Source organism: Colias philodice, chromosome 11, assembly GCF_061535455.1.
Source record: "Colias philodice isolate Cphi_HAF_F1 chromosome 11, ilColPhil1 Martin Lab GWU primary, whole genome shotgun sequence".
NCBI lineage: Eukaryota > Metazoa > Arthropoda > Insecta > Lepidoptera > Pieridae > Colias > Colias philodice.
Window position 1 is genome coordinate 4,812,824 of NC_143096.1, and position 27,074 is coordinate 4,839,897.

Sequence of the window (27,074 nt, forward strand, 5' to 3'; positions counted from 1 at the left end):
CGAAATTTACTCTTGTCGTAGCAGAAAACTGCTTCATTGTAAAACTCTGCCTAATAAACGTGAAAGCAGAATTTTGCTTTCTAGTTTTTTTATATTTTATGTTTATTTTAAGTTTAATTATACGACTTACCCAATTGTCCGTCGAAATTCAAACCCCAGGTGTAAATTGTGCCAACATTATTGATGATACAAGAATGATGCCAACCAGCTGACATCTGAAAAAGAAACAAGAGCATTAATTTGGCGAGAGTATACATATATGACGAGGAGAGAATTGTCAAATTTTAACGAATTTATACTAACTATGGAATATTATCTGACGCCATATTGAATTTAGTAAGTGTAGCGTTCGCAATATCGCGGCTTGTGTGCCACAAGTGTAGTACTAACCTGTACAATCCTTCCTTTCACGTTATATATATCAACAAGTTGCGGCACCAGATGTGGATCAGGCGGTGGAGCCGTAGGTGAAGCTGGTGCTGCTTGTACGGCGTTGATAGGAGCAGCTTGTGTTAATATAAGTACTGACCTGTACAATCCTCCCTTTCACATTATGTATATCAACCAGATGAGGATCAGGTGGTGGTGCCGTAAGTTAAGCTGGTGCTGCTTTTGCGGCGTTTACTAAAAGTGCGGCTTAACCGCCGTGTATAGGTCGCGTCATGTAAAAAGAACGCTGACGGTTAAGCTGCGCATTGGCGATTTATTGGTCTATTTGGCGTTATGAGGTGGTATAAGAATAACAAATATGTAGTTGCGAAGCCACGACTCGAGAGTCTACTTCAAAAATAAAATAAGCAGCATATAACTTTCGTGCTAAACTCGATACATGCCAAAACACACCCCATCACTTTCATCCAGCGTTCTTTTTACATGACGAGTACTGTATATAGTACTGACCTGTACAATCCTTCCTTTGACGTTATGTAAGTCCACTAGCTGCGGCACCAAGTGCGGATCAGGTTGTGCCGTAGGTGAAGCAGGTGCTGCTTGTACCACGTTTACAGCAGGTGCTGTTTGTACCGGTGTGGGGATAGATGGGGTAGATGCACGTCGCGCATGCGTAGCTCGCACTTGTTGGGGACTCGCGCCCCAACACCACACTTGGCCTTTGGATGATAGCGCCAACTGGGGACAATTAATTTAATAGAATGAAGATAGTTAAATTCGAACGTTTTTTTTTTCAAGTGGGGAAATCTCAATTCGAATGTATAGCTCAACTTCGTCAGAAGCTAGGGTAAATAGCTATTATTAAAATAGTTTTTTATAGTCTACTAGCTTTCCGCCCGCGGCTTCGCCCGCGTTTTCAAAGAAAAACCCGTTCCCGTAGGATTTCCGGGATAAAACCTATCCTATGTCCTTTCTCGGGTATCAAAATATCTCTATACCAAATTTCATGCAAATTGGTTTAGTAGTTAAGGCGTGATTGAGTAACATACAGATAGACAGAGTTACTTTCGCATTTATAATATTAGTATGGATTAGTTTTTTAATACTAAGAATAGTTTAAACTTGTAATTGCATCAAAATTCATAACAACAACTATCATATCATAGCAACAGTGGTGTTGTCACAAGATCCTGATATGGTAATATCGCGAACATCGCAGGTGGTACAAAAAGCTTCATTATGTTTTTTTTTATTCTCTAATTTTTAAGCTATTGCATAGCTTCTTTCGCGGACCTTGAGCGCCGGGACCGAATCCAGAAATTCCGTAACGAAAAAACCTCACGCTCCCCACTCCGGGCACGGAAGTGTGGCTTGAAGGCATGCAAATGGCTTTACCACGGCAGTCCCCGAGTGCCTCACCTATTCTTTTTTCATTAAAAAGTTTTATAAAACTTATAAATTAATCTTTATTTTATTTATTGACTCACGTTATGAAAGTACCCCACAGCGATGCTCTCAATGCTATCAAGCGCCACGCGTACAGGCAGCGAGGCCTTGTCCCGGGCTCCGCTCCCGAGCTGCCCGAACACGCCCGCCCCGCTTGCCCACACTTCACCGTTCATCATTAACACTACGGTATGACACGCCCCGCAACCTACGCTTAGCACCTGGAACAATATTAGTTACTAGCTTTTTGCCCGCGGCTTCGCCAGCGTTTTCAAAGAAAAACCCGCGTAGATCCCGTTCCCGTGGGATTTCCGGGATAAAACCTATCCTATGTGTTAATCCAAGTTACCCTCTATATGTGTGCTAAATTTCATTGTAATCGGTTCAGTAGTATTTGCGTGAAAGAGTAACAAACATCCATACATCCATACTTACAAACTTTCGCCTTTATAATAGTAGTAGGATAGTGAAGTGAATATCAGATTTTTTGGCACGGATTACTAAAAACATAGTTAATAAATGTATCATAGTTATCTAAAATAAGCGTGTGTGAATACACGTGTCAGAATTGAAACTTATTTGGCAAGATTCAAAGATACCAAAACCGTCGTCTTACTCGATGACAGAACGTTTCGGAATTAACATGACGCGACATTGAAATTTTACTCTCAAAGAGCCTAAAGAAGTGTCACTTCAAAAATCAATTGAAATAAAATTAAATGTTCTTGCTGAAAATACACTTTTTAGTTTTCAAATACTAAAACACACAACATCATCAACATGCACTTATAAATGCTTAAACATAGTATAAACGTGGATATACCTTTCTTCCTTGAAACTTGGTGACGAGTTGAGGAAGACAATGGTCGTCAATACTGCCAAGACATAACTGTCCATGTACACCCCACCTAAAAATATGATTACATAATTATTAGACACTTTTACACAAATAATGTTATAATAATTACATGAAAAAAACAAATAAGAATACAGAAAAAAAATGTGTGGCACTCGAGGACTGCCGCGTTAAACTACCTAGCATCGCATCGCTGTGCCGGTTGGAGGGGGGGTGTTCGGTTTTTTCGTTACGGAATTTTTACATTCGGTCGCCGCGCTTAAAGTCGGAGATAAAAGCTATGCAATAGCTTTAAATTTTTTATTCATTCAACAGTTGAATTTTCCTTAATAAAAGACTTACCCCCAAGTATACAACCGGCCTCCAAGATCAATAGCAGCCGAATGATAATGTCCCGCGGCTATAGCAATAAGAGGAGCGGTCCAGTGATAATGGACCAGCATCAATGAACCGTGAGCTGTGGCTGAATCGCCGATACCCCCGGGCCAAGCACAGCCTACACCTAGCTGGCCGTATGAGTTGTCGCCTGAACTGTATATCTGTGAGAATTGTTTTATTTGAATAATAATTATATGGATATTGGATATATAATAAGTATAATGGAAAATTGTAATAACTCAGGCCCCGGAATCACAGACACAATAGAAAATCTATTGTGTTGTGGACCCATCGGGCCGTTCGGGGCTCAATGGGTTAAGTGAAGTATACATAATATAGACGGTGCAAATAAACTTGGCTACATATCAGAGGCAACAGTAGGTGTCGCCAAAGGTAATAAAGATAAAGGCAGTATAAAAAATTTGTTACACACACACACACTTTGTTTAATTTTGTATTTGAACAATGTCAATTCAATTTTACAACTATGCGTAGGAAGAACCCATTTTAATTACTGTTTTAAATATATTGCCAATAGCAGCTCTATAAGGAAGGAAAATCAAAACAAAAAAATCAACTTACCCCATTCTCCGTCAACAAAAGCGTATGATGCCTCCCACAAGCGACATCTATAACGTTTCCAATTAACTCTGTATTAACCGTTGTATTCGCGATCATTATCTTCGCATTCCCATCATCAGCCACTGCCCAATGTCCAAGACCACAAGCCAAAGACCTTCGAGGCAAGAACTGGTATTTCCATGTATCTGGGTTTCGACTAAATTCCGTATATATTTCTGAGCTAGGTATTCGAGCTTCTATTGCACATGCTACGTGCATGAATGTCGCTATTAGTTGGAGCATTCTGGTAGCCTAGTATAAAATATTTTGTTAGATTCATATATTCATTAATTAGATACATATATTAAAATAACAAAAGTGCACGCAAAAAATACTTTTACAATATTGAGACAGATCAAAACAAATAGGCGGCTTTGACGCTAATTATAATGAAAGTATTTTAGTCAAACTAATTGTATACTTGTAATTTTATGTTATTAGTCTTTTTCTTTAAATATAATGCACAATCGCAGAAACTTGAACAGACTAGAAATATGGAAAGTCAAGTATACAAATGACAAAATAATACGTACATATATTGATGTAATACCCTGCTTTAAATCCCGCATAACTGGACGCATCTGATCTTGAAGTGGATTGAGCCATAGACACAATCGCTAAAACCAGAAAAGCTCATAAATACCTTTTTCAATGTACAATATAATATATAATATTATATTTTATCAAAGATTACCTTCAAAAGCAGTGTATCAAAGTTATTGCACTTGTCCGAAATAAAATCGAAAAGCCATTGTCCATTTTCTTCCAAAAGAATGGGCACAAGACACGGTTGATTCAACAGGCAAGTGATAGCACCTCTACATATATCACTTCTTGACTTTATAGCCGATAGAAGCAAGTTAGGGTGACCACGATGAATACTGAAAACTGGGACCAATTCCCAAAGACCAGTTGCAGCAGCTACTGACGCTAACTCTAATAATTCAACAGTTCCCAAATTTGTAAATTTGATGTCCCTGTACAAAGCATAGATAAAATTAATAAGGTAATAAATACTTCTATTCAAACTACATTTTAAAACAAAATAAACATACATGTCAAACTTTTCCTCATTATTTGTTCTGATTTTCAGCAATAACGCTAAAAGTTTTGCAGTCACAGCTACATTTCCCAAACTGCCAACATTTCCTGTCTGTTTATACATGGATAATTCATGTATTCGTCCAAATACGCCCAAACGAGCGATCCAGCCATCTGGCTGACTCTATAAAATGAAAAATAAAAAATATATTTGAAAACTCCTATAATAATCTTTAATACATTAAACATCTAAAAGAAATAAAAAATATGACTAACAATAAGAAAAGTTTTTCAACAATTAGGGAATATTTCGAAAATGTAAGAATCACAAATAGATGCTAGCAAACGAAAAGGAATAAGTTAAACATAACTTATGAATAACTAGCTTTCCACCCGCAGCTTCGCCCGCGCAGTAAAAGAAAAACCCGCATAGTTCCTGTTCCCGTGGGATTTCCGGGATAAAATCATATGTCCCGGGGTAAAAAGTAGCCTATGTCCTTTCTTGGGTATCAAAATATCTCTATACCAAATTTCATGCAAATTGGTTCAGTAGTTAAGGCGTGATTGAGTAACAGACAGACAGACAGAGTTACTTTCGCATTTATAATATTAGTATGGATAACACACCTGAGACAAAGAGTACAAATACTGCGCGGGGGCAATCTTGCCCCTAGACATGAGCATATCTGCAGCGGCTCTGAGCAAAGTGGGCACAGGGGCAGCTAGTGCCGCGGCAGATAACTCCGCACCAACACCTCCCCGCATTATGAGACCGACTAGCCATTCGCATGGTTCGCAACTGAAATGTGTAATTACATACTGTGTCAATTTATTATATACTTTGTTGATCCCTCTTGACCGCCTCCTTGGTACAGTGGTTGACGCGTGAGCGTAGAACCGAGGGGTTCTGGGTTCGATTCCCGGTGGAGACGAAGAAAAAAAAAATGTCTCGGTCTGGCAGGGCACAGAAGGCTGATCACCTACTTGTCCCTAAAGAAAACCGATCAGTGAAACAGATGTATAATGCATCTGCCCCTTATGTCTGCCCATGTCCCCACTAGGGGACATGGGACTTCACTTGTTGATCCCAAATTACTTTAGGATGACGGTTTATAATTTATAGTTACGGCGACATAATATTGTTTCTATCTTAATTACCTTATTTGCAGCAATTGTACAACTAAAACATTGTGTAGCTCTAATCTTTTGTCTTAACTTTTCATTGATGTTTAAAATTCAAGTTAAATCAAACAAGGGTAAAAAAAAACCGAACAAAAAAAGTCAGATTAAAAATGTTAAACTTGGCAATGCATTGTTGTTTCTACAATATAAATAAACTTACACAGTATTTAAAATATATGCTCCGCATGAAGTTATCACCAAGCATGGTTCCAAAATAAACCTTGGTAGCTGCAGGTCACATAAGAATGTTGGTTCCCGCCAACCCGAGTTTGTAGACGATGGCTCTTTAGCTGCCATGAGATAGGCCTTCTGAACATCGCCAATTAATTCCGCCGCCCATAACTCTGAGAAATCACGCTTCATACCTAGTAAGGCTTCTCCCTGGAAAAATATATTTACATTACAATATCCAGCTACATGATCGAGCGGGTGACATTACGCTGTCTGCGATATACTGCCCACCCAAACATAAAATCACTACACAAATGTTTGACAACTACTTTTCCCGACTAGGCAACAAATTTATATCTGGAGGGGATTGGAATGCTAAGCACACGTACTGGGGTTCTCGCATTTCTTTACCTAGAGGCCGTTCACTTAAAAGCTGTCTGGATGCTAACCATCTTACTCCCATATCTACCCGGCGAACCAACAAGCTGGCCAACTGATCGTAACAAGTCCCCAGACCTGCTAGACTTCTTCGTTACTAAGGGAGTCAGCCATCTTTACACCTCCGTAGAATCGAGTCTCGATGGTTCGTCTGATCATACGCCGGTTATTCTTACCTTAAGTTCCTCAGTCACTCACGTCGAGCCACCTGATGCCTTGCATAATCGCAAAACTGACTGGCAAGGGTTCCGTAACTTCTTGGAGGAAAATATCAAGCTTAACATTCCCTTGAAGACCCCAGAAGATGTTGACAACGCTTGTGAGTCCTTTACAAACCTGATCCAGGTTTCTTCATGGAAACACTCACCTTACATTACAAATCCCCCATTGACTTCACCCCAATCTTCAGTCATCAAGGCAAAACTAGCAGAGAAACGACGATTACGACGAATCTGGCAGCAATCACACCATCCTACCGATAAGACTGCCTTCAACAAAGCTGCAAAACAATTGAAGCAGCTACTACTTGAATCTGCAAACTCTATCTTCCGGAATACCATAGAAAGAATGTCTCCACAAGGAAAGGGTGATGCTTCGCTTTGGAAGGCCATCAAAACAAACAAAAAGCCACAAGAACATCTGCATCCCATTAAGTCTCCAAATTCATGGGCACGAACCGACGCTGAAAAAGCAGAAGTTTTCGCAAATCATCTGGAAAATGTCTTCAAGCCGAATGATGGTGGCGATGAATCTGATGTGAACGATATACTCAATCAGGATCTTCAGCTCTGCTTACCACTTAAACCCACTTCACCTAAAGAAATCGCTTGCGAAATTAGAAGACTAAATTCAAACAAGGCTCCTGGATTTGATTTAATCACTCCAAAACTTTTAAAAAACTTACCTCGCAAGTGCATCACATTTCTTGCTTCCCTCTTCAATGCGACTTTCAGATTGTCATATTTTCCGAAGGTATGGAAAGTTTCGGAAATTATCATGATCCACAAACCTGGAAAATCTCCCCACGAGGCTGCTTCTTACCGTCCCATAAGCTTGACACCGGTTCTCTCTAAGCTATGGGAGAAGATATTTCTGTTACGCTTGAAGGAGCATATGGACAATTGTGATCTTGTCCCCACACACCAATTTGGTTTTCGAAAGCAACACTCCACCATAGAGCAGATGCACCGAGTCCACCAAGAGATCAGACGCTGCTTTGAAAGGAACCAATTCTGCTCGGCGGCATTTCTGGATGTCCAACAAGCGTTCGACAGAGTATGGCACAGGGGTTTAATGTGCAAAGTGAAGGATAAACTTCCCCATTCTCTTTTCCTTATCATCCAGTCCTACCTTGAAGGGAGACTCTTTCGAGTGAAACAGAGAGACGACAGATCTTCACTTCGCCAAATTAATGCCGGCGTTCCGCAGGGCTCTGTTCTCGGCCCAGTTCTGTACAACATATTCACTGCTGATCTACCTGTAGCTAGTGACGTAACTGTAGCAACATACGCAGATGATGTAGCCTACCTTGCTAGAGATGATCTTCCAATAGCGGCAAGTAATAAGCTTCAGCGCATTCTTGATGTAACCTATGAATGGATGAGTAAGTGGCGCATCCGTGCAAGTGCTCAGAAGTCACACCACATTACATTTAGCTTAAGGAGAGGTAACTGCCCTCCAGTCAAATTTGGTGATGATGTGCTGACGGATAGTGAATATGTCAAATACTTAGGATTCAACCTGGACCGAAGACTCACCTGGGCCTTCCACATCAAAAAGAAAAGAGATGAAATTAACCACAAGTTCCGTAACCTGTATTGGCTTATGGGAAGAAACTCTGTTCTATCCGTGGATAACAAGCTCCTGATCTACAACACCGTCTTGAAGCCTATCTGGACCTATGGCGCTCCACTGTGGGGAACCGCAAGTAACAGCAACATAATGTGCATTCAGCGTATTCAGAATCACATTCTGCGTACCATCACAAGCGCCCCCTGGTTTTCCAAAAATGTGGAGATTCATGAATATTTGAATGTTCCGACCGTACAAGCTGAGATCGAGAAACTTAAAAAGAGATATGCTGAGCGCCTATCGTGTCACCCCAATCCCCTGGCCCATGACCTCGTAAACCCTTCCGTTACGGCCAAAAGGCTGAAAAGGAAGGATGTATTCTAGAAGGCAGACGAGACGCTGGTCTCTTCGCCTACATAATCTTAAGTCACCTCATCTGATAAAAGTCTTGCGACTGATTGCAGATCACTATAGCAAAAAAAAAAAAAAAAAAAAAAAAAAAAAAATTTACATTACTATTTTAGCTACTGCATTATTTTCTGAAAAACGAAAAAATGTTTATACATATTTATTACTTTATCTGCACATAGTCAATTGACTGATTGCAGATGATAAAAAAAAAATATTTATTACTCATGTCATGTAAAGTAATGGTCATGCAAAAAACTTACTTGAATAACTGAAAAGTTAGCGCTGTGCACCTCCAATTCATTTTTTCGTATCAAATAAAGAAGCCTTTGTGACCATAAACCCTGAATATACTGACCATCTTTTTTTATTAGTGGTCTCAGAGTTCGAGAAGCAACGTCTTCAGCAGGACTTTCAAGCTTTAAAGAAAAAACATTTGATTAGAACTAAATTATTACCAATACTCAAAAAAACTCAAACATTCATTTATTCAATTAGACTACTATTTAGTAGCACTTTCGAATCGTCATTACATAAGTATTTTTAACATTTACCACCGATTCGGAAAGCAGTATCTATGGAGAAGAATCGGCAAGAAACTCCATAGTTGCTCTTTTAAATCATGTCAATATTACATAATATGTAACTTATATCTAACTACATAATAATATATCATAATATGCCAAAGAACTGTCCTGTGGTTTTTACGCGACAACCCTCCATGGGTCTTTATCGTCCATATATTCCTGAATACTGTAGTACGCTCTCTGAACTAGTACATTTTTTATATAAGTTTTAAATTTAGAACTACTAAACTCTTTAATATTGTGAGGAATTTTATTATATAAGCGTATACCTTGACCCATAAATGAATTTTTAACTTTAGCTAATCGGAAAAATGGCATTTCAATTCTATTCCTGTTCCTTGTGCCATAATCGTGTCTATCTCCTACTCTTGTGTGTATGTCGGAGCTTTTGTGTACATGCAAAATATTATTAAATATATACTGTGATGGTACAGTAAGGATACCAGTATTCTTAAAATGATCTCTTAGTGAGTCCCGAGCACGTAAATTATATATAGAGCGAATGGCTCTTTTCTGTAATATAAATATAGATTCTATATCTGCAGCCTTGCCCCACAGTAGAATTCCATAGGACATAATGCTATGAAAGTAGCTGAAATAAACCAATCTAGCTGTATCTTCATCGGTGAGATGCCTTATTTTTCGGACTGCATATGCAGCTGAACTGAGCTTACCTGCAGCGGTGTTGACATGGGCTCCCCACTGTAGTTTCTCGTCCAATGTTAACCCTAGAAATACAGTAGACTCAGTAGGATGCAATACCTCCCCGTTCAAGGTAATATCTCTGTTCACCTTTTTTACATTAGGAAGTAAAAATTCAACACAAGTGGTTTTTTTGGCATTTAATAATAAATTATTGGCAGTAAACCATTTAGATATGTGTAAAAGAGCACTGTTCACTTCGTCAACATTTGGGTTATGCCTATCCACATTAAAAATTAATGAGGTATCATCTGCAAACAGAACTATTTCACACCTATCCTGCAAATAAAAGGGAAGATCATTGATATATACCAAGAACAAGAAGGGACCTAAAATTGACCCCTGTGGAACACCAATGTTAATTGACGCACCGCTAGAACGTTCTCCATTAACAACTACAGTCTGTATCCTATCATGCAGGTATGACGCTATGAGGTTCTGGGCTTTTCCTTTAATTCCATAGTGATTAAGTTTACGTAACAAAGTACAATGTTCAACGCAGTCAAATGCCTTGGAGAGGTCACAAAAAATCCCCAGAGCATTTTTTGAGTTTTCCCATGCTTTATATATATGTGTTAGAAGTGCAACTCCAGCATCTGTGGTTGAGCGCCCCTTTGTGAAACCAAACTGTTTGGTGTGCAGTAAATTATTAGATGCAAAATGACTACTCAATTGGTTTAAAATTAACTTCTCGAATACCTTACTTAATGTTGGTAAAATAGAGATAGGTCTATAATTGTTACAGTCTTCTTGATCGCCCTTCTTAAATAGAGGTATAACTTTACTAAGCTTTAGTAAATTAGGAAATGTACCATAGTCACAACACTTATTAAATATGAAAGCTAAATTTTTCGCAATATTTTCTATTATATTATTAACTAGATTTACGGACATTCCCCAAAGATCACAAGTATTTTTTAGATTAAGCGTCTTAAAGGCAGTAACAATATCACTAGCAGTTACGTGTCGTAATTCAAATAATGTACTACACCCCGCAACATGGTCCCTCAAAAAGGTTTCTGCAAGTGCTGAAGACGAATTTAAACTATTAGTAATAGTAGCAGGGACACTACTGAAGAATTCTTCAAAAGCAAGAGCAACATCAGCACTTTTGTCAATAACCCTGTCATTATTTACAAGTTTTATGGTATTACTTGATTTGCTGTTACCCATTTCACCATTAATAATTGACCAAACTGTTTTAACTTTATTATCAGAGTCGCGTATTTTTTCTTTGATATATAATCGCTTTGCAGTAAAACAAACTTTTTTAAAAATTTTTGAGTAATTTCTAACATAACTAAGAAAAGATGGGTCTTTATTATATTGCTTCATACCATATAATTCATAAAGAATGTTCCTGCACCTATGTATACTAGCTGTCGCCCATTTACTAAATGGTAAATCCTTGGTAATATTTAAAGATTTAACTTTAAATATTTTTTCAAATTCATTATGTACTAAATTAAAAAGATTATTAAACATTTCACAAGGACTATTAGGAAAGGATTGATCATTTAGTACGGGCAGGTTTTTATTAATATTATTCCTAAACTTATTAATGCCTTTTTTAGTTATAGGCCTAACATTAATCCTTTTAAATGTAGGTATGCAATCCCATTCAAAAACTACTTTCTGGCCACAGTGATCCGAAGTCAATGTATTGAGAATATTTTTCTCTAAACAGATGCAGTCACAGTATATATTATCAATACAGGTTGCAGAAGTAGTTGTTATTCGTGTGGGTTCGTTAAAAAGTTTATATAGATTAAATGACTGAAATAAATTAACAATTCGTGTAGCCGTTTGTGTTTGTAAGAGTAAATCAATATTAAAATCACCACATACTATAACTTTTTTTTTACTCCTGCCTAGACGCTTTAATATTTCTTCCATGACTGTCTCAAACATATTATAGTCACTGGAAGGGGGTCTATAAACGCAAACAATAATATAACGCTCCAGCTCCACACAGGACAGTTCAATGGTCCGTTCTACAGAAAGACTAACAATGTCAGTTCGTTCTTTACATTTTACACTATCATGTACAAAAATAACAGAACCTCCGTGAATAGCCTGTGTCCTAAAGTATATACTTTTTAATTTGTAATTTTCAATATTTACTAACGACTGACATTGTTTAAGCCAATGTTCTGTTACACAAAATATTTTAATATTGTTATCATTCAGAAACAATTCTATTTCTAACAATTTGCTAGCCAAGCCTTGAATATTTTGATGCACAATGGAAAAAGACTGCTTAGCTGTTGTCTTATATACTAGTTTAAATCTAGCTTAGGGCTAGATTGTCTGTCTACACTTAATCTAGGTTGATGTATAAAATTACTACTACATAAAATTATAGTAGTACTATAATTGTTGTATAAAATTACTACTACATAAATTTATAAAGTACTATAGTTTTAATCTAAAAAAAATTCCTAATATAATAAATACAAAAATTACTTACAATAAGAGTGCCTTCATTAAGTTCAAAAGCAGTTAAAAAGTGACGACCATTCACATACTGTGATGTTAATGCCCAATTATTTGATCCTTTTCTGAACATTGGCAAGTATTCAGTTGGTTTGAGTACATATTCAACTGTTTGTGTTTTATTTTCATCTGTAAACAAACATTTTCAGATGCAAAAATTGCAGATTGCAAAAAAATATGCAAAATTGGATGAGCCTCTACCATACCATTTATATCTCATGAGCACTTACAGTAATTTTCCAGTTTAGTTTTAAAATTATAAAGTTTTGGGCAGAACAAAATTTGCTTGATGTGCTTCTTATTAAAATTAATACAAATATTCAAATTAAAAATAATTACAAATTGATGATTATTGATTACCTTTTGAACCACCCTGTATCAACAAAGTTATTTTATCCTTAGACAGTTGTCTAATATATGACATAAAGCTTTCCTTCTTATCTCTATCATTTTGAGCTCTTATTTGTGTAAGCCAGTTATATCCATATGACCTATGTTCAAGAACTAATTTCCATTGTTGGGAGGGGCCTTTGGATATCTAAGAAAACAAAACAAAACGTGCAATAATTATTTTAATGTTTATATCATATTTCAATTTATGTAAAAACAGACAATGATACTTTAACTATTTTACAGAGAATTTAATAACCATTTTAAAGAAATAAAACATTATTTTTACTCACCAACAAAGCTAATAAGTCTAAGGAGTCATCAAAACACATCTGTAATTCATTGATTTCACCATTTACCTTTGTTTCACCAACAATACTCTGAGATTCTAAGGAGTAAAAAATTATAGTTCCATTCTGAAAAAAAAAAATCTTATATATTAAATTCTCGTGTCACAATGTTAGTCTGCATACTCCTCCGAAATGGGTGGACCGATTCTCATGAAATTTTCTGTGCATATCGGGTAAGTCTGAGAATCGGCCAACATCTATTTTTCATATGTACCACGGGCGAAGCCGGGGCGGACCGCTAGTTTAATATAATATTTTCTGTGATACTTTAAATAATGTGCAAATAAATTTTAATATTAATACATCAGGCCTCGGAATCACAGACACAATAGAAATTCTATTGTGTCGTGGACCGATCGGGCCGTTTGGGGCTCAATGGGTTAAAGAACAATTTGCCTGCTCAGTGAAATATTTTTTTTTAATAAGCTGTTTTGAATAAATAAATATATTATGTTTGGGTGAAGTACACATTAATATAAATTTATAAAGAAGTACATATTTTCAAGCCATCATACCTACCAATTCTTAATCTTAGTCTTAACAAGATTAATTTTTCCAAACTTTGACAGAAAACTTACAAAATCAGGCTTACCTTGGATCCAATTACTATTATATTTTCTGACTCTTTAGTAAGCCACCACACAACTGATGTTGGTTGAGGAATTTCAGCAAGAGGTAGCACAGTCACACTAGACAGTGACCACTTGCAGTCAAACGTATTTTGCGGTATGAAGAGTGGCAGAAATGGTACGAGTAATACCTTTTGATCACTCACAATAAATACCCAAGTACCACTTGGTTCAAAGCACATGCAATAAACTGGATTGTCGACGAAATCCCAATCATAAACATTATCAAATCTCTCAGATTGCGGGTTAATATATAAAAACATCAACTCTTTGTCACTAGAAAAAGCAAGGAACTTTTTCAAACCCACTTCATAAAAACTATGATTTACAATATCAAGATGCACCAATACGTCCAATTTAAATAAGCCGGAAAAATCCAAGTTATCATTTTGTTGAGACATTTTTCACGTATTCTAATTTGTATAATATCAATGCGCATATAAACTTGTTTCGGTATTATATTACGCTACTGGTGAAAATAAACATTTGGTAATACAATTCTCGGTAACTATGGTCCATAATTAATTTTTAAATGGAACACATGCAGATGATAATTTTCTTTCAATTTCAATAACAATAAATGTAAGGTATGTTTGGTTCCGAATTCCGATCAATTACAAATTAAATTTTGGAGTTTCGCGATTTTATTGACGTTTGTTTCACAATACAGAACCAATACTTATCAATTGACAGTTGACAAACACAAAGCGATCAAAATGAGATCAAAACTGAAAATATGACAGGGTGGTCATAGCCACAGATAATTCAATTGGTTGAATATCCCAAACTAATAATGCGCATAGAAAAATTCGTGACTGTTCGGCAACTGAGCCTCCGAAGACGATATGTAGATAGAGTGGTTCAATGTATTTTCTTTTATAAGAATTATGAGTTTTATTGTGATTTTATGGCAAAAGAGATAAGTAAAGAAATTTGTTTCGATAATTCAATGTAAGTTAATAGGAGCCACACGATTGCGAATATATATTTGTTGTATTGATTTACTTGGAAAATTCTATACTTCGAACTACATATTAAAGTTTCTTACTGAAGCTGGCGTAATGATGGATGTATGGAAGGTTAAAATAAGACAAAGTTTATATTTAAAAAAATGATTTTCAAACACTGGTTTATATTTAAATTGTGAAATCTAATCATTAAAATCTCAGTCCAAATAATTTACAGAATCTGGGATTATCTCTATTTCTGATATCGTATAATGATCAGAACTTTCATTAAGCTCTTATTAATTTTCATTTTCCCCACTGCTATCTGCTACCTGTGTAAATAATCATTTTACCGGAAAATTCAAATTTGAAACAAAACTAAGAATGGTATGTAACAGCAGCTCTATATAATTCCATACAGAGATAATACGTGCGGTCACCAGTCACCACCAATATAATATGAAGACGACTGATGGATTTTTGAATTTTTTGACTGACAGGCTACCGTCACCTATCGCCCGAATTGTTTTCGATTGTGTATGACTCTGAATTGACTCCTATTTCTTTCGAACAAGGTGCATGATGCAAGTGCATTGTGTTGGGCACTTACGATTCAATGATTTTGGGTGATTCGGGTGTATCTTGAAACTCGATAATTAGCGAAGATATGCATGCGCATTATTAATTTTGGAGTACTGTAATCACATAATTAATTTATAAAAATTCGAAGGGAAAATGAATTAAATGAATGTGTGAACTCGTAATGGCTCACGTCGAATTTCGGAAGAAAAACATGTCTTCTGATGTCGAAACTGAGATTTTGTTGGTATTTGTGCGATTTTAGCCGTAACTCAAAAATAATCTCAAGTTATCAGGAATATAAAAAAATATAATATACGCACTTGAAAAAATTATCAAATTATTGTAATCATTATTCAACACTATTTCCAAAAATCTTAAAGAATTCCAGTTAGATTTTGCCGGGCCATTGCAGTTGCAATTGTTTGAGAAGCAAATCGCGTCCTGCGTCCTCCGCGAGATTTGTTTCAGTCTAGGTACGAAGTTAACGCTTAAAAACGTTTTATTTTATGTTTGTTGTATATTTGTTGTATGCGTTGTTTTTTATAAGTGATTTTTTCCTATATTGTAGAAAAAGAAAAACTCAAAAAGCAGCAACCAAATACTTGCTCTGTGGCAGCAACTATAGTTTAAACAGCTGACTATTGACAGTGTTGACAGTGACATACATGAAAATTGGCAGATGACAACCTTACTTTTCCGAAATGAAATTCAAAAAATATTTGAAAGGAAAGCGCGTATTTGTAGTTTCCGTATTAAAAACTGGAAATAAAACTCGATGAGATTATTCAGTTTAATGCTGTTATAAAATCGGAAGGAAAGTTCTTCATAAATTGTTGTGAAATATGAAGTGCACATAGTTATATTTTTACATAAATTTAACTAAATTCCCATAACAAAATATCTTAAGGTCAAATATTGTTCTTCAGAAACTATATATAGCATTTAAGCGTTAAGCATTTATTGCATAATACGTACAAAAAACTTTATAAATACAGAAAAAATGATTACATCAAGAGGGTTTAAAATCAGCCAAGTGGTGAACTTATTCAAAGTTCAAAGTAGAGGGAAATCAACTTTTAACAGGGGGGTCCATTTCTTTTTTAAAAAGAATCTTCTTTTTACGAACAGTATCACATCAGGGGGGTTTATGGTATTGGGAGATTTAATTCAACAAGAAATTGAATTTCATGGAAATTTATTGCCCTCAAGATATGACTGGGCAAGAACTGGTAAATATTATTTTTGAACAGTACTGAAATTTTTATATATATGTTCAATAATATATCCTGATTGTTTTTCAGCAAGAATGTTTATAATTGGGACATGCATGGGTCCTCTACATCATTTCTACTATATTTATTTGGATAAGTTTCTACCTCATACTGACTTAAAAACAGTGGGAAAAAAGATATTAAATGACCAGTTATTAGCTTCGCCAGCTACAATTTTGTGTTTCTTTTATGGCCTGGGTTTTTTAGAGGGGAAGAAAATTTCAGAAAGCACAGAAGAAATCAAAGAAAAAATGGCATATGTATATATTGTAAGTTGTGTTCACTCCAATATTCATTAGAAATATGGAAATTATTGTTTACTGAAGAATCTTAGTCTTAAAATTTTAAGTAACATTATTATATTGAACTAGCGGTCCGCCCCGGCTTCGCCCGTGGTACATGTTTACCTTTTCTCTACATAAGAACCATCATCGTACTTCAAGGACTATAATAAAAAAAGAATTATCGAAATCGGTTCAGCCGTTCTCGAGTTATGCGCTTACCAACACATTTTGCGATTCATTTTTATATATAAAGATTGGCATTCATTCAAATTATATTATTAAAAATGCATTTCTTTGTTTCAGGGTGACTGCTTATTTTGGCCTCCCATTCAGTTCATAAACTTTTATTATTTGCCAACACAATACAGGGTATTTTATATAAATATTGCTACTATGGTTTATAATGTTTTTCTATCATTTATGAAACATTATGATCAACCGAAAAAGATCTGACATTCGAAAATTTTCTAGTATTAAACTTTTTTAGTATTATTATTTGTGACGAGGAACAGGTATAGCTCAAATATAGAATATTATTTATTTACCGAGTTGTAATATGAAATAGGTTTTTTTCGTTATATCAATTATGGAATATTTATTGAATGTTTTTTTATTCATAAAAATTATTGTTTTTTTTACACATCAATTAAGATTTTACTTTTGTAATGAAATGTAAAAGTATATTTTACATCATAACTACATTCAAATTCAATAGTCTAATGAATTGTTAACAAAAGAATTAAGAAGTGTTTTAGTGTGACTGGAAACATAACTATGTAAAATGTTAATTGCTTTACTTCAACCTTGAAATTATCTTGACTTGATCAAAATGGCCTTGCTAATAAAGCCAACTTCAAAGCAGTACAAATTGAGTAAAGTATTATTTATTTTCTTATTAGCTTAAGCATATACCTACATATTTCTGTAAAATAAAATGTTTTTAAAAATACATTTTTTCTTTAATGGGTGAAGAAAGATCTACTATGTCAAACTTATTTTAAATATAACACCTTTAGAATTACCATTTCATCATACATAATAATTATGTTACTTAACATTGCTTATATTTATAATAATAAATGATACCAATAATAACAAATATCTCAATTCTTAAATATTTAATTTAAAATGCAATAAGTACATCAAAGGTAACATCAATGTAAACATGGTGTTTATCCCCAACACATTCGCCAGTCATCTTTCCTTGTCTGTAATTTAACTACAATGCGATATAATGCAAGTGCAGGGCCAAGTGGAAGTCCCAAACCTCTGACTATATCAGCTCTTCGCGCCATACTCAGTGCCTGACCATCAAATTCCTGTAAAGAAAATTATTTTTCCCTTATTCATACTTTCTAGATTTTAAGTTAAATAGTTAGTTATGAAGTCTTATTCAAATATTTTATTTATAATTCTTTTGTACCTTTGTGTACTTATTTCAAAGTATATAAGGTGAAATAAGTTTACAATAAATTAAAGACTTTTTATAATATTAAATGTTCACTAATTTTACAAAAGACAATGGCAAATAAGTACTGTGGCATACAATGGTTGATATCTTGTTCACATGGACAATAATTACTAGCAGATATTTTGTAAACCTCAACTGAGAAAAAGCCATTACACACAGTTGGTTAAAACATTGCCACACATACCTGATCTCTCAAAATAGGTGCAGCCTCAGACAAATGTTCCATAAAATAATCATAAACATCATCCACATTCCAATTGCTTATGTCTGGTATACTTGGATCTATGGTACCATCATCTATTATTTTTGCCGCACCCCTATCCAATTCATGTGGTTTTAAAAATGGATCTACCGTTGGTGTATTCTTTGTGCTGTATTCATTATTATTTGGTATTATAACTGGTGGGTCAACTAGTTGTGGTCGTGTGTCTAAACAATTGCAACATTCCCATTGATCCCAAGCTTTTAACCTCTCTGGTATTCGGGGCGAGTGGCATAATGAATGATATGCATCTGAACATATGTTACAAACAGTTAATATACCCTGAAAATAAAAACAAGTAAATGATTATGTATATGCAATAATTATTCTGAATCAACTCAGAGATTATCTAAAAATGAAGCCTGTTTCAATTTTAACACTACTTTTTTAATTAACATTAGTTAATTAAAAAAGTTGTAATTATAAGAAATAGGTTTCTGCCCTGCCTGTGGATTTGCTAATGTGCATTTAATTTGAGATAGATATTTCCTAAAATAATTTTAATTAAAAATTGTTGCTCATAAGATAGGTATCAGAATGTCTTCCAATTTTATTATATTTTATAATTGTAAAAAATGATATAATACTTACAGCATCATTTGTTTCACAGCAGACCACACAAGTTTTACAATGTGGACACTGCCATGTATTATCTGGTCTTGGTTTAAGAATACCAGAACCAGATTGAAGGCAGGATAGATGGGCCTTGTTATTACAATCCCTGCACTCAACGAGTCTGTCATTAGAGCCTCGTGGCTTTTGTACCAAGCACACTGAACATACACCAGATGTCTCATGATCATCACGATCCATTTCATCTGCACTACCATCCAGGGATTGTTGACCTTCTGATATTGGCGTACCCTCTTTGTCCACTTTGCCAGCAATCATCAACCTCCTCTTTATTGTGCTTTTGTTTAACGAACCTACAGGCCTTCCTCTTTTTCGTTTACTTGGAACATTGTTATCAGACGGATCAAATACTTTTTTAGCCATTTTCCTCCTTTCGCCAACTCTTACGCCTGCATTTTGACTGGAATTTGAACTCTTTGTATTTGATTCACCTGCTCGTTTCTTGGGTCTACCGCGGCTTCTTTGTGGAGACGATCTACATGATGAGTTTGCTGATGATGTCATCTGAAAATAATAAATATGCATATATGTAAAGATGTGTAAAATAAGTTATATTGAATTTCAGATTTATTAAACTTTTATTACTTATATCCTTTTTAAGTTTTCATTCAAAACCGGAAGGTATACATACTGAAGAAATATATTAAGTTAGAAAATATCAACAAATTGCTTTAATTACATTTTTGGGAGGGTAGGTTAAATAAAATAGATAAGACAATAAATATTTGAAGGTAAATAACTTACTTTTGTATTGCAGTCGTTATACTCAAATTTAAAACTATCAGAACTGTCTCCATCATGATCTGCTGGACCCAATGCGAGGGCCCCATTTGGTAATTTCACAAGACTCCCAGAAGAAAGCTCTTTATTTATGATAGATTCAAGGTGTTTCTTGGAATATCTAGGATCTTGGGATGCAGCTACTTTAACTAATTCATCAAAAGCAATACCATTTTCCAAATAACTCTGATCTTGGTAAATTAATGTAGCAATTGCTGATGTTATTATTCTTCTTTCGTTTGATGCTATGGCTGAACTACTCATTGCTATAATAAAGAAAGAAGGTTAAATTATAAATTTTTAACACTGTAAATAATTGTATGTGTATTATTTTTACTTGTGAAACTTACTATGGTTTTTTGATGTTTTTTTTCTCCACTTTGCTGCGTTCCTATAGCTTACATTATCTTTGTAGTCTACTTTATAAATACTTTTTTCTTTTAAGCAACGTTTTAAATCAGCTTTCGTATCCTTAGGTGCTACTTTGTAACATTTGAGCATAAATTTGCAAATTCTGCTTATGTCTGGTCGCGATTTCCGAGCACGTAAATGATCAATTGCGGCTAAAATTTGATTTTTATACTTTATCTCTGACATTTCTGAAAAAAGAGGTTTTATAATATGAAACATATTATAATTACTGTTCTGTGAAATAAACATTTACCAAATTTTAATATTGAAATTTAATTTTAATTAGATATTAAGTACCTACCTATTTAAAATCATGCCGATGAATTTGAATATCCTTTCCGTATACATACACCGAAAATGCCAAAATAATGTGATATATCTATTACAAAGATTAAATTTATTCATAAACTTTTAAAAATTATTGTTTGCAATGCAACCTCGCACAGTTTTGTGCGAGTAGTCCAATGAGTATAATGTATTGTAAGCTTATTGTAAGATTGGAGTAGTCACAAAGTTTCATTTCCACCTAAAAATAAAAATAAAAAATAATTAATCATTTATTACTCGATGAAAAGTGCAGCCCCTTAGATTTTAATATACCTAATAAGAATAATATTTTTGCACAATTTTCAAGCACAGTTTAAAATTCAGGGAAAAATTTCATGAACTACATATAATATTTTTTGATACCACTGCACTACTTACATACACAAATTAAAACTGTGAAATGCAAATGTAATTATTATGAATATTGAATACCACAAGCTGAGACACAGGTAGTTGAAACTTGAAAGTAGGTAGAACAGAGAACAGAGATGAGAGAACTATACAATAGTCAATAGGTAAGTACCACAGACATAATAATATACTACGTGTAATTGCATCTACAGACGCTCCGATTTGGTTGGTGCCAACCATATCGGAACCGACAAGGCAACCATTCCAACATTGCTACAGATTGTCCGACGGTTGGCCTTCCAGCTGTCAGTTGACCATAGAGTAATATGTCAGTTGACCATAGTACGAAGAGAATGGGCTAAATTCTACTATAGAAATAGAGAAAATTACAGTCATATGCGGCTCTTACAACTTATTTTTTAAGGTTTTTAATGTAGCCGCACTGTCAATTTGTTTTAATACTTCTAACATAATAAAATACGCTTGATTTCTGGCATCTCTATTTGCGTAATCTTTGTTACTTAAGTCCCACAAACAAGGAAAGTCTTTATATAGTTCCAGCAATTTTATTAATATGTCACGTTCGGTGACCGTAACTCCCTCGGCGTTCATGTTGACGTCCTACACCGGCGGCGTTGCGAATGTGAATGAGCCAATTACCTATATTACTCTATGGAATGAGCCGATTTGGTCGGAACAAAGCTTCCAGACGTTCCAATTTGGTTGCATCGGATAGGAAGTTGGTTTGGTCGGTATCGCCGGCGCATCCGACCACGTCAAACCAATATTAATAATAATTATGTCGGACCGACCGCTCTCTACACTTTCCGATTTGGTCGTGGTCGGATGGTTGGCACCAACCAAATCGGAGCGTCTGTAGATCCTATTAGTACGATAGCTGGATACTTGCTGGATAGAACATAAATGGGAAATACTAATAGCATCTACAGACGCTCCGATTCGGTTGGTGCCAACCATCCGACCACGACCAAATCGGAAAGTGTAGAGAGCGGTCGGCCCGACATAATTATTATTAATATTGGTTTGACGTGGTCGGATACGCCGGCGATACCGACCAAACCAACTTCCTATCCGATCCGACCAAATTGGAACGTTTGGAAGCTTTGTTCCGACCAAATCGGCTCATTCCATAGAGTAATATAGGTAATTGGCTCATTCGCATTCGCAACGCCGCCGGTGTAGGACGTCAACATGAACGCCGAGGGAGTTATGGTTACCGAACGTGACATAATAATAAAATTACTGGAACTATATAAAGACTTTCCCTGTTTGTGGGACTTAAGTAACAAAGATTACGCAAATAGATTATTTATTTGTTATTCATTTATTTGTCGTAAAACGTAAATGACAAAAAAAAATTATTGTGGGTTATCCATAAGAGATAGATATATACCATCGCGAACTTTTCTGTAGACCTTTTCAATGTTTACAATACTTAGTACATTATTTTGATAAAAGTCGTAGGGTTCAGCCTTCGTTTGCAATGTAAGCGGAAAAAATGTAATTATTTACGACATCACATTAGAAACCTCAAAAATAACAGTACTTCTCCACTATTTAATGGATTTTATTATACATATGAACTTTCCTCTTGAATCACTCTATCTATTAAAAAAAACCGTATCAAAATCCGTTGCGTAGTTTCAAAGATTTAAGCGTACAAAGGGACATAGGGACAGAGAAAGCGACTTTGTTTTATACTATGTAGTGATGGTCAACTGACAGCTGGAAGGCCAACCGTCGGACAATCTGTAGCAATGTTGGAATGGTTGCCATGTCGGTTCCAATATGGTTGGCACCAACCAAATCGGAGCGTCTGTAGATGCTTTAAAGTCTAGATCATGTCCTAGACTGTATAGATACAAAATATAATTATGAATAGGTTATAGGACCATGTAAAAAAATTCATGCATTATTATATTGTTCAATCAGGCTACTTTCTCTTCACAAAGGAACAATTTATTGCGGTACCTACCTAGATACCTAATACCTATAAATAATCTGTGATAATAATTAATAATATAATTATTAGACTAATAATATTATTCAGTAGGAATAATAGACAACTTAAATCTATTCTGTAATTTTAGATCATTAACTGTAATCCTTACAAAAGCTTCACTGAACCGATTTGGGTAAATTTTATCCCGGAAATCCCACGGGAAAGGGGTATTTCATATATTTACTTAATTTACGATTAAGTTGTAAATATACGCCTTCTATGGCCCGGCTGCAATCCATATTACTTATCTGTACTGAATACTTCAATCTTTCAATGTCAAAAACATTGTGTTATGACATATGACATAACATGTCTGAAAATTTTTATGACTTGTAAACAGCGTTCCCAACCGTACGATAATTATCGTACAAACACGATAATTTGGTGCCTACGTACGATGTACGATAGCATGTTATTATCGTACGCTGATTTTACGATAATTTCTATCAGGCAAAATTCGAGAATTTATATTATTTCACCCATACAAATATGAAATTTTGACGTGTTTCATATCGAACTTTCATGGGAACAGTGAAATTTTGTCAGATTGAATTTTAAACTTGGCGCGTTTATTGAACATAAAGTGGAAATGGAATCGGTTCAGGTCTGTAGTCTGTATCGGTCAATTAAGGAAAGCTGGCATGTTCACAGTACTCACACTTATGCAATTTCACTTACAGTATGTTCAAAAATAAATGCGACTCTAGTTTCATTTTAGACTTGAATTGTAAAATGGGTGCGTTGTAGATAAATATATGCAAATATAATTATGAAAGCTCTCATAATTTACCTGTAAAATTATAATTTAAAAGTAAATCAATTGATGAAGTTAATTATTTATTCTAATAATAATCAATTGGATAAAAGTATTAATAATTATTCAATTATCAAATAATAATTAAATTTCAGGTCATAAAAACAATACAAATAACACGTGCGCTCACTCCCAACATACCAGGGCCAATCCCTTCCAAAATGATAAAAACCTAAAAAAAATAGTAGTAGGATGAAACCCATTAGAAAGGAGGAGAATGTGATAAAAATTAAAGGAAAAATAAATTACAGACAATCCGAGTTCGGGAAGTGGGAGGGGGGGAGCTTTTAAGGCTAAACAATGGTTTCTCTTGATTTCCAACAAAACTACAAGTCCTATGGAAAAAAATTCAATGGCAAAGTTGTAGGTAATAAAAAGTACAAAAGTTGTACTTTTTTTCACATAACCTCAAAATTTAGGTGAAATATTCAAAAAACCAAGTTATTGGTTTTTTATTTCTTTTTCAAAAAAAAAAATTTTTCTACTATATTTGGTGAAAAGTTAGTTACCTTATTGTGTCCCAAATACACTGTAATTTATTTGATTGAAAATATTTATTTTTTCGCCTATTTTCAACTTAATACCAAAAAAACAACCTAATTTTCAATCGAAAATTCTGACGTCGAAATATCAGCTTTTTACAAAAAGTTTGGGGGCTTTTTGTTCGTTGAAATATCTACTTTCTAATGGTCTAAAATATAATATACATTACCATAGTAAATTTACTCAGAAAATGCATACAAACAGTGTGATAATGAGCTTTTTTGGCAATGGCAAATTTCTCAAACGACCTGAAATGTTTTTATCGACATCATTTTGTTTATGTACATACTGTCAAATGTTAGCTGTGGTATCGTTACTTTGATCAGATGAAATTTTTTCTTTTGAAATGTTACCGAAAAGCCGATATAAGAGAAAATATAGAGTTCGAGAAGTGTGCCTGATTTAGTAAAAGCTCATTATCACACTGTTATTGGTAAAAATGCCGATTTTAGTCAAAATTTATATTTTTCTAACAAGATCCTTATCATCCAAATTTCCACCTTGGTGAGAAAAATTGACATTTCTAATGAAAATGAACAAAAAATTAAATGATTTTATTAAATACTGTAAAATAGTCTATAATTCTTCCATTTACTGTATCACAAAATTCTTCATAGATTTTTAGATATTCGTACTACACCAATTACATCACCCTGTATTTATAAACAATTGCAAAATATGACACATACATAGGCCGGGAGATACTGACAGAAAATTTCGGGTCATTTGTAACAGAATGGCGGTTCTACAGAGGTCTTATTACGCAATGACTAAAAGAAAAATGATGGTCAGAACGCTGGTACCGGCGGACTAGTCGCGTGGGCGTTAGTCGAACTCGTCGGATAAATAGCGAAAGTCAAACGATTTGTAACACAAAAATTTTAGAATTTACCGATAGCCCATAAAAAAGATGTAGGCGGTAGTGTCATGCCATACTTTTCCGGTGTAACTTAAAGCCCCCCATACTGACGCGATGCGTTGATTTAAAAAAAAAAACAATTCAACCATTTGTACCAGGCTAACTTTTGCACAGGTAATCATCATCGTGCAGACATTTACGAAAATCGCCATGCCATACTTTTCGGACGATTCCAAATGGCCACCATACCGCCGAAAATCTGCAAAAAAAAATTTTTTTTCGCCAAACAATTTGTACCAGTATTGCATTTGGATTTTTGGAGAGTATTTGATAAAATGTGACCATTATTATATTTGCCATACTTCTAGTAGGGGGAAAAAGTGCTGCCATACAAATTAATTTATTCGTCACGTTTCAAAAATACGACTGTACAATACGTAAAATATTTTTTTACAGTATGGGATCATTATATTCTGTTTGTTTGTATACAATTCTACCTAGAAAAAAATATCGCAGAATGCAAACATGGGGCGGATGATTGTAAGACTTAAGCCAAGACGTAAAAAAAAATGAAAAGAATTGGCGATTTGTACCAGTACGGCATTTTTGGAAAGTATATGATGCAACGTGACCATTATTATATTTGCCATACTTTTAATAGAGGGAAAAATTAGTGCCATACTGCTACAAATCGTTCAAACTACGAATAAAATCTTACAATAAGAATAAAAAAAAATAGAAATCAATTACAATACAATCTTATACACATTCGTCACCTCCCACAGGTATGGCATTATCACACTTCTATTTATAATCATTCAGGAGTTGTTAAAAAAAAAATGTAGGATGGTACAAATCGTTTGGCGAGAAAAAAAAAATTCAAAAATTTGCAGATTTTCCGCGGTATGGCGACCATTTGGAATCGTCCGAAAAGTATGGCATGGCGATTTTAGTAAATGGCTGCACGACGATGGTTACCTGTGCAAAAGTTAGCCCGGTACAAATGGTTGAATTGTTTTTTTTAAATCAACGCATTCACGTCGGTATGGCGGACTGTAAGTCACATCGTCAAAGTATGGCATGACACTACCGCCTACATCTTTTTTAAGGGCTATCGGTAAATTCTAAAATTTTTGTGTTACAAATCGTTGGACTTTCGCTATTTATCCGACGAGTGTAACTAACGCCCACGCGACTAGTCCGCCGGTACCAGCGTTCTGACCATCATTTTTCTTTTTGTCATTGCGTACTAAGACCCCTCTAGACCGCCATCCTGTTACAAATGACCCGAAATTTTGTGTCAGTATCTCCCGGCCTAACATGTGCAATGTGTAAATGTGTTGACGTTCCAGCTCTTCTTAATATACCTATACCACGCGTAAAACCAAAGAGTATAATGAATATGGCACGTAAAAACGTTTGGGTTTCAGTGTCCCGTTGATTTGACAGCGGTAGTTAAACAAAGATTAACTATGGAGAACTTGCATACATAACAATATTACAATTTATATGATTTATTTATTTATAATTTACTTTATTCTAAAAAGTACGATAATTTCGAACCAAAAACGCCTAATGTACGATAATTTTACGCCCCTGGTACGATAATCAGCTCACTTCAGGTTGCTAACACTGCTTGT

At 34.9% G+C, this 27,074-nt stretch overlaps 3 protein-coding genes across 4 annotated transcripts in view; 1 reads left to right on the forward strand and 2 right to left on the reverse strand.

The window, feature by feature from the left end:
• The window catches only part of LOC149484542 (uncharacterized), a 16,940-nt gene extending 2,391 nt beyond the window's left edge, over positions 1–14,549 (reverse strand). Inside the window, exons 1-17 of one of the 2 annotated variants that reach the window (XM_089700724.1) lie at positions 13,840–14,549; positions 13,191–13,313; positions 12,868–13,045; positions 12,482–12,636; positions 8,986–9,141; positions 6,075–6,295; positions 5,360–5,531; positions 4,747–4,916; positions 4,386–4,668; positions 4,225–4,308; positions 3,653–3,943; positions 3,035–3,231; positions 2,660–2,744; positions 1,878–2,057; positions 1,005–1,128; positions 391–497; positions 131–215 (exon numbers count right to left, since the gene is read on the reverse strand). In XM_089700724.1, the coding sequence (XP_089556850.1) occupies positions 131–215; positions 391–497; positions 1,005–1,128; positions 1,878–2,057; positions 2,660–2,744; positions 3,035–3,231; positions 3,653–3,943; positions 4,225–4,308; positions 4,386–4,668; positions 4,747–4,916; positions 5,360–5,531; positions 6,075–6,295; positions 8,986–9,141; positions 12,482–12,636; positions 12,868–13,045; positions 13,191–13,313; positions 13,840–14,277 (3,049 nt within the window). In that variant the 5' untranslated portion in view covers positions 14,278–14,549. Of the gene's footprint in view, positions 1–130; positions 216–390; positions 498–900; positions 1,129–1,877; positions 2,058–2,659; positions 2,745–3,034; positions 3,232–3,652; positions 3,944–4,224; positions 4,309–4,385; positions 4,669–4,746; positions 4,917–5,359; positions 5,532–6,074; positions 6,296–8,985; positions 9,142–12,481; positions 12,637–12,867; positions 13,046–13,190; positions 13,314–13,839 lie in introns of both variants that reach the window. The other variant, XM_089700723.1, reaches the window with a different exon arrangement.
• Positions 14,550–16,060: 1,511 nt separating this feature from the next.
• LOC149484543 (mpv17-like protein 2) lies at positions 16,061–17,928 on the forward strand. The gene is made up of 3 exons (XM_089700715.1): positions 16,061–16,634; positions 16,707–16,945; positions 17,264–17,928. The coding sequence occupies exons 1-3, from the start codon at positions 16,406–16,408 to the stop codon at positions 17,411–17,413; spliced, it is 618 nt and encodes a 205-aa protein (XP_089556841.1). The 5' UTR covers positions 16,061–16,405; the 3' UTR covers positions 17,414–17,928.
• Positions 17,929–18,063: 135 nt separating this feature from the next.
• Lint-O (L(3)mbt interactor in ovarian somatic cells) lies at positions 18,064–20,961 on the reverse strand. Its single transcript, XM_089700714.1, has 6 exons — positions 20,819–20,961; positions 20,457–20,705; positions 20,071–20,372; positions 19,285–19,830; positions 18,616–18,975; positions 18,064–18,279 (listed from the first exon to the last, which is right to left on the reverse strand). The coding sequence occupies exons 2-6, from the start codon at positions 20,701–20,703 to the stop codon at positions 18,133–18,135; spliced, it is 1,602 nt and encodes a 533-aa protein (XP_089556840.1). The 5' UTR covers positions 20,704–20,705; positions 20,819–20,961; the 3' UTR covers positions 18,064–18,132.
• Positions 20,962–27,074: the final 6,113 nt, after the last annotated feature.

What these genes read in the sequence shown, in the direction of transcription:
- LOC149484543 (XM_089700715.1), top strand. Translation starts at nt 16,406, where the DNA reads ATGATTACATCAAGAGGGTTTAAAATCAGCCAAGTGGTGAACTTATTC. An exon ending in ATATGACTGGGCAAGAACTG is followed by an intron (nt 16,635 to 16,706) that starts GTAAATATTATT and finishes ATTGTTTTTCAG; the next exon opens with CAAGAATGTTTATAATTGGG. An exon ending in AAATGGCATATGTATATATT is followed by an intron (nt 16,946 to 17,263) that starts GTAAGTTGTGTT and finishes TCTTTGTTTCAG; the next exon opens with GGTGACTGCTTATTTTGGCC.
- Lint-O (XM_089700714.1), bottom strand. Translation starts at nt 20,703, where the DNA reads ATGTCAGAGATAAAGTATAAAAATCAAATTTTAGCCGCAATTGATCAT. An exon ending in GCTGTGAAACAAATGATGCT is followed by an intron (nt 18,976 to 19,284) that starts GTAAGTATTATA and finishes TTTTATTTTCAG; the next exon opens with GGTATATTAACTGTTTGTAA. An exon ending in CACCTATTTTGAGAGATCAG is followed by an intron (nt 18,280 to 18,615) that starts GTATGTGTGGCA and finishes TTTTCTTTACAG; the next exon opens with GAATTTGATGGTCAGGCACT.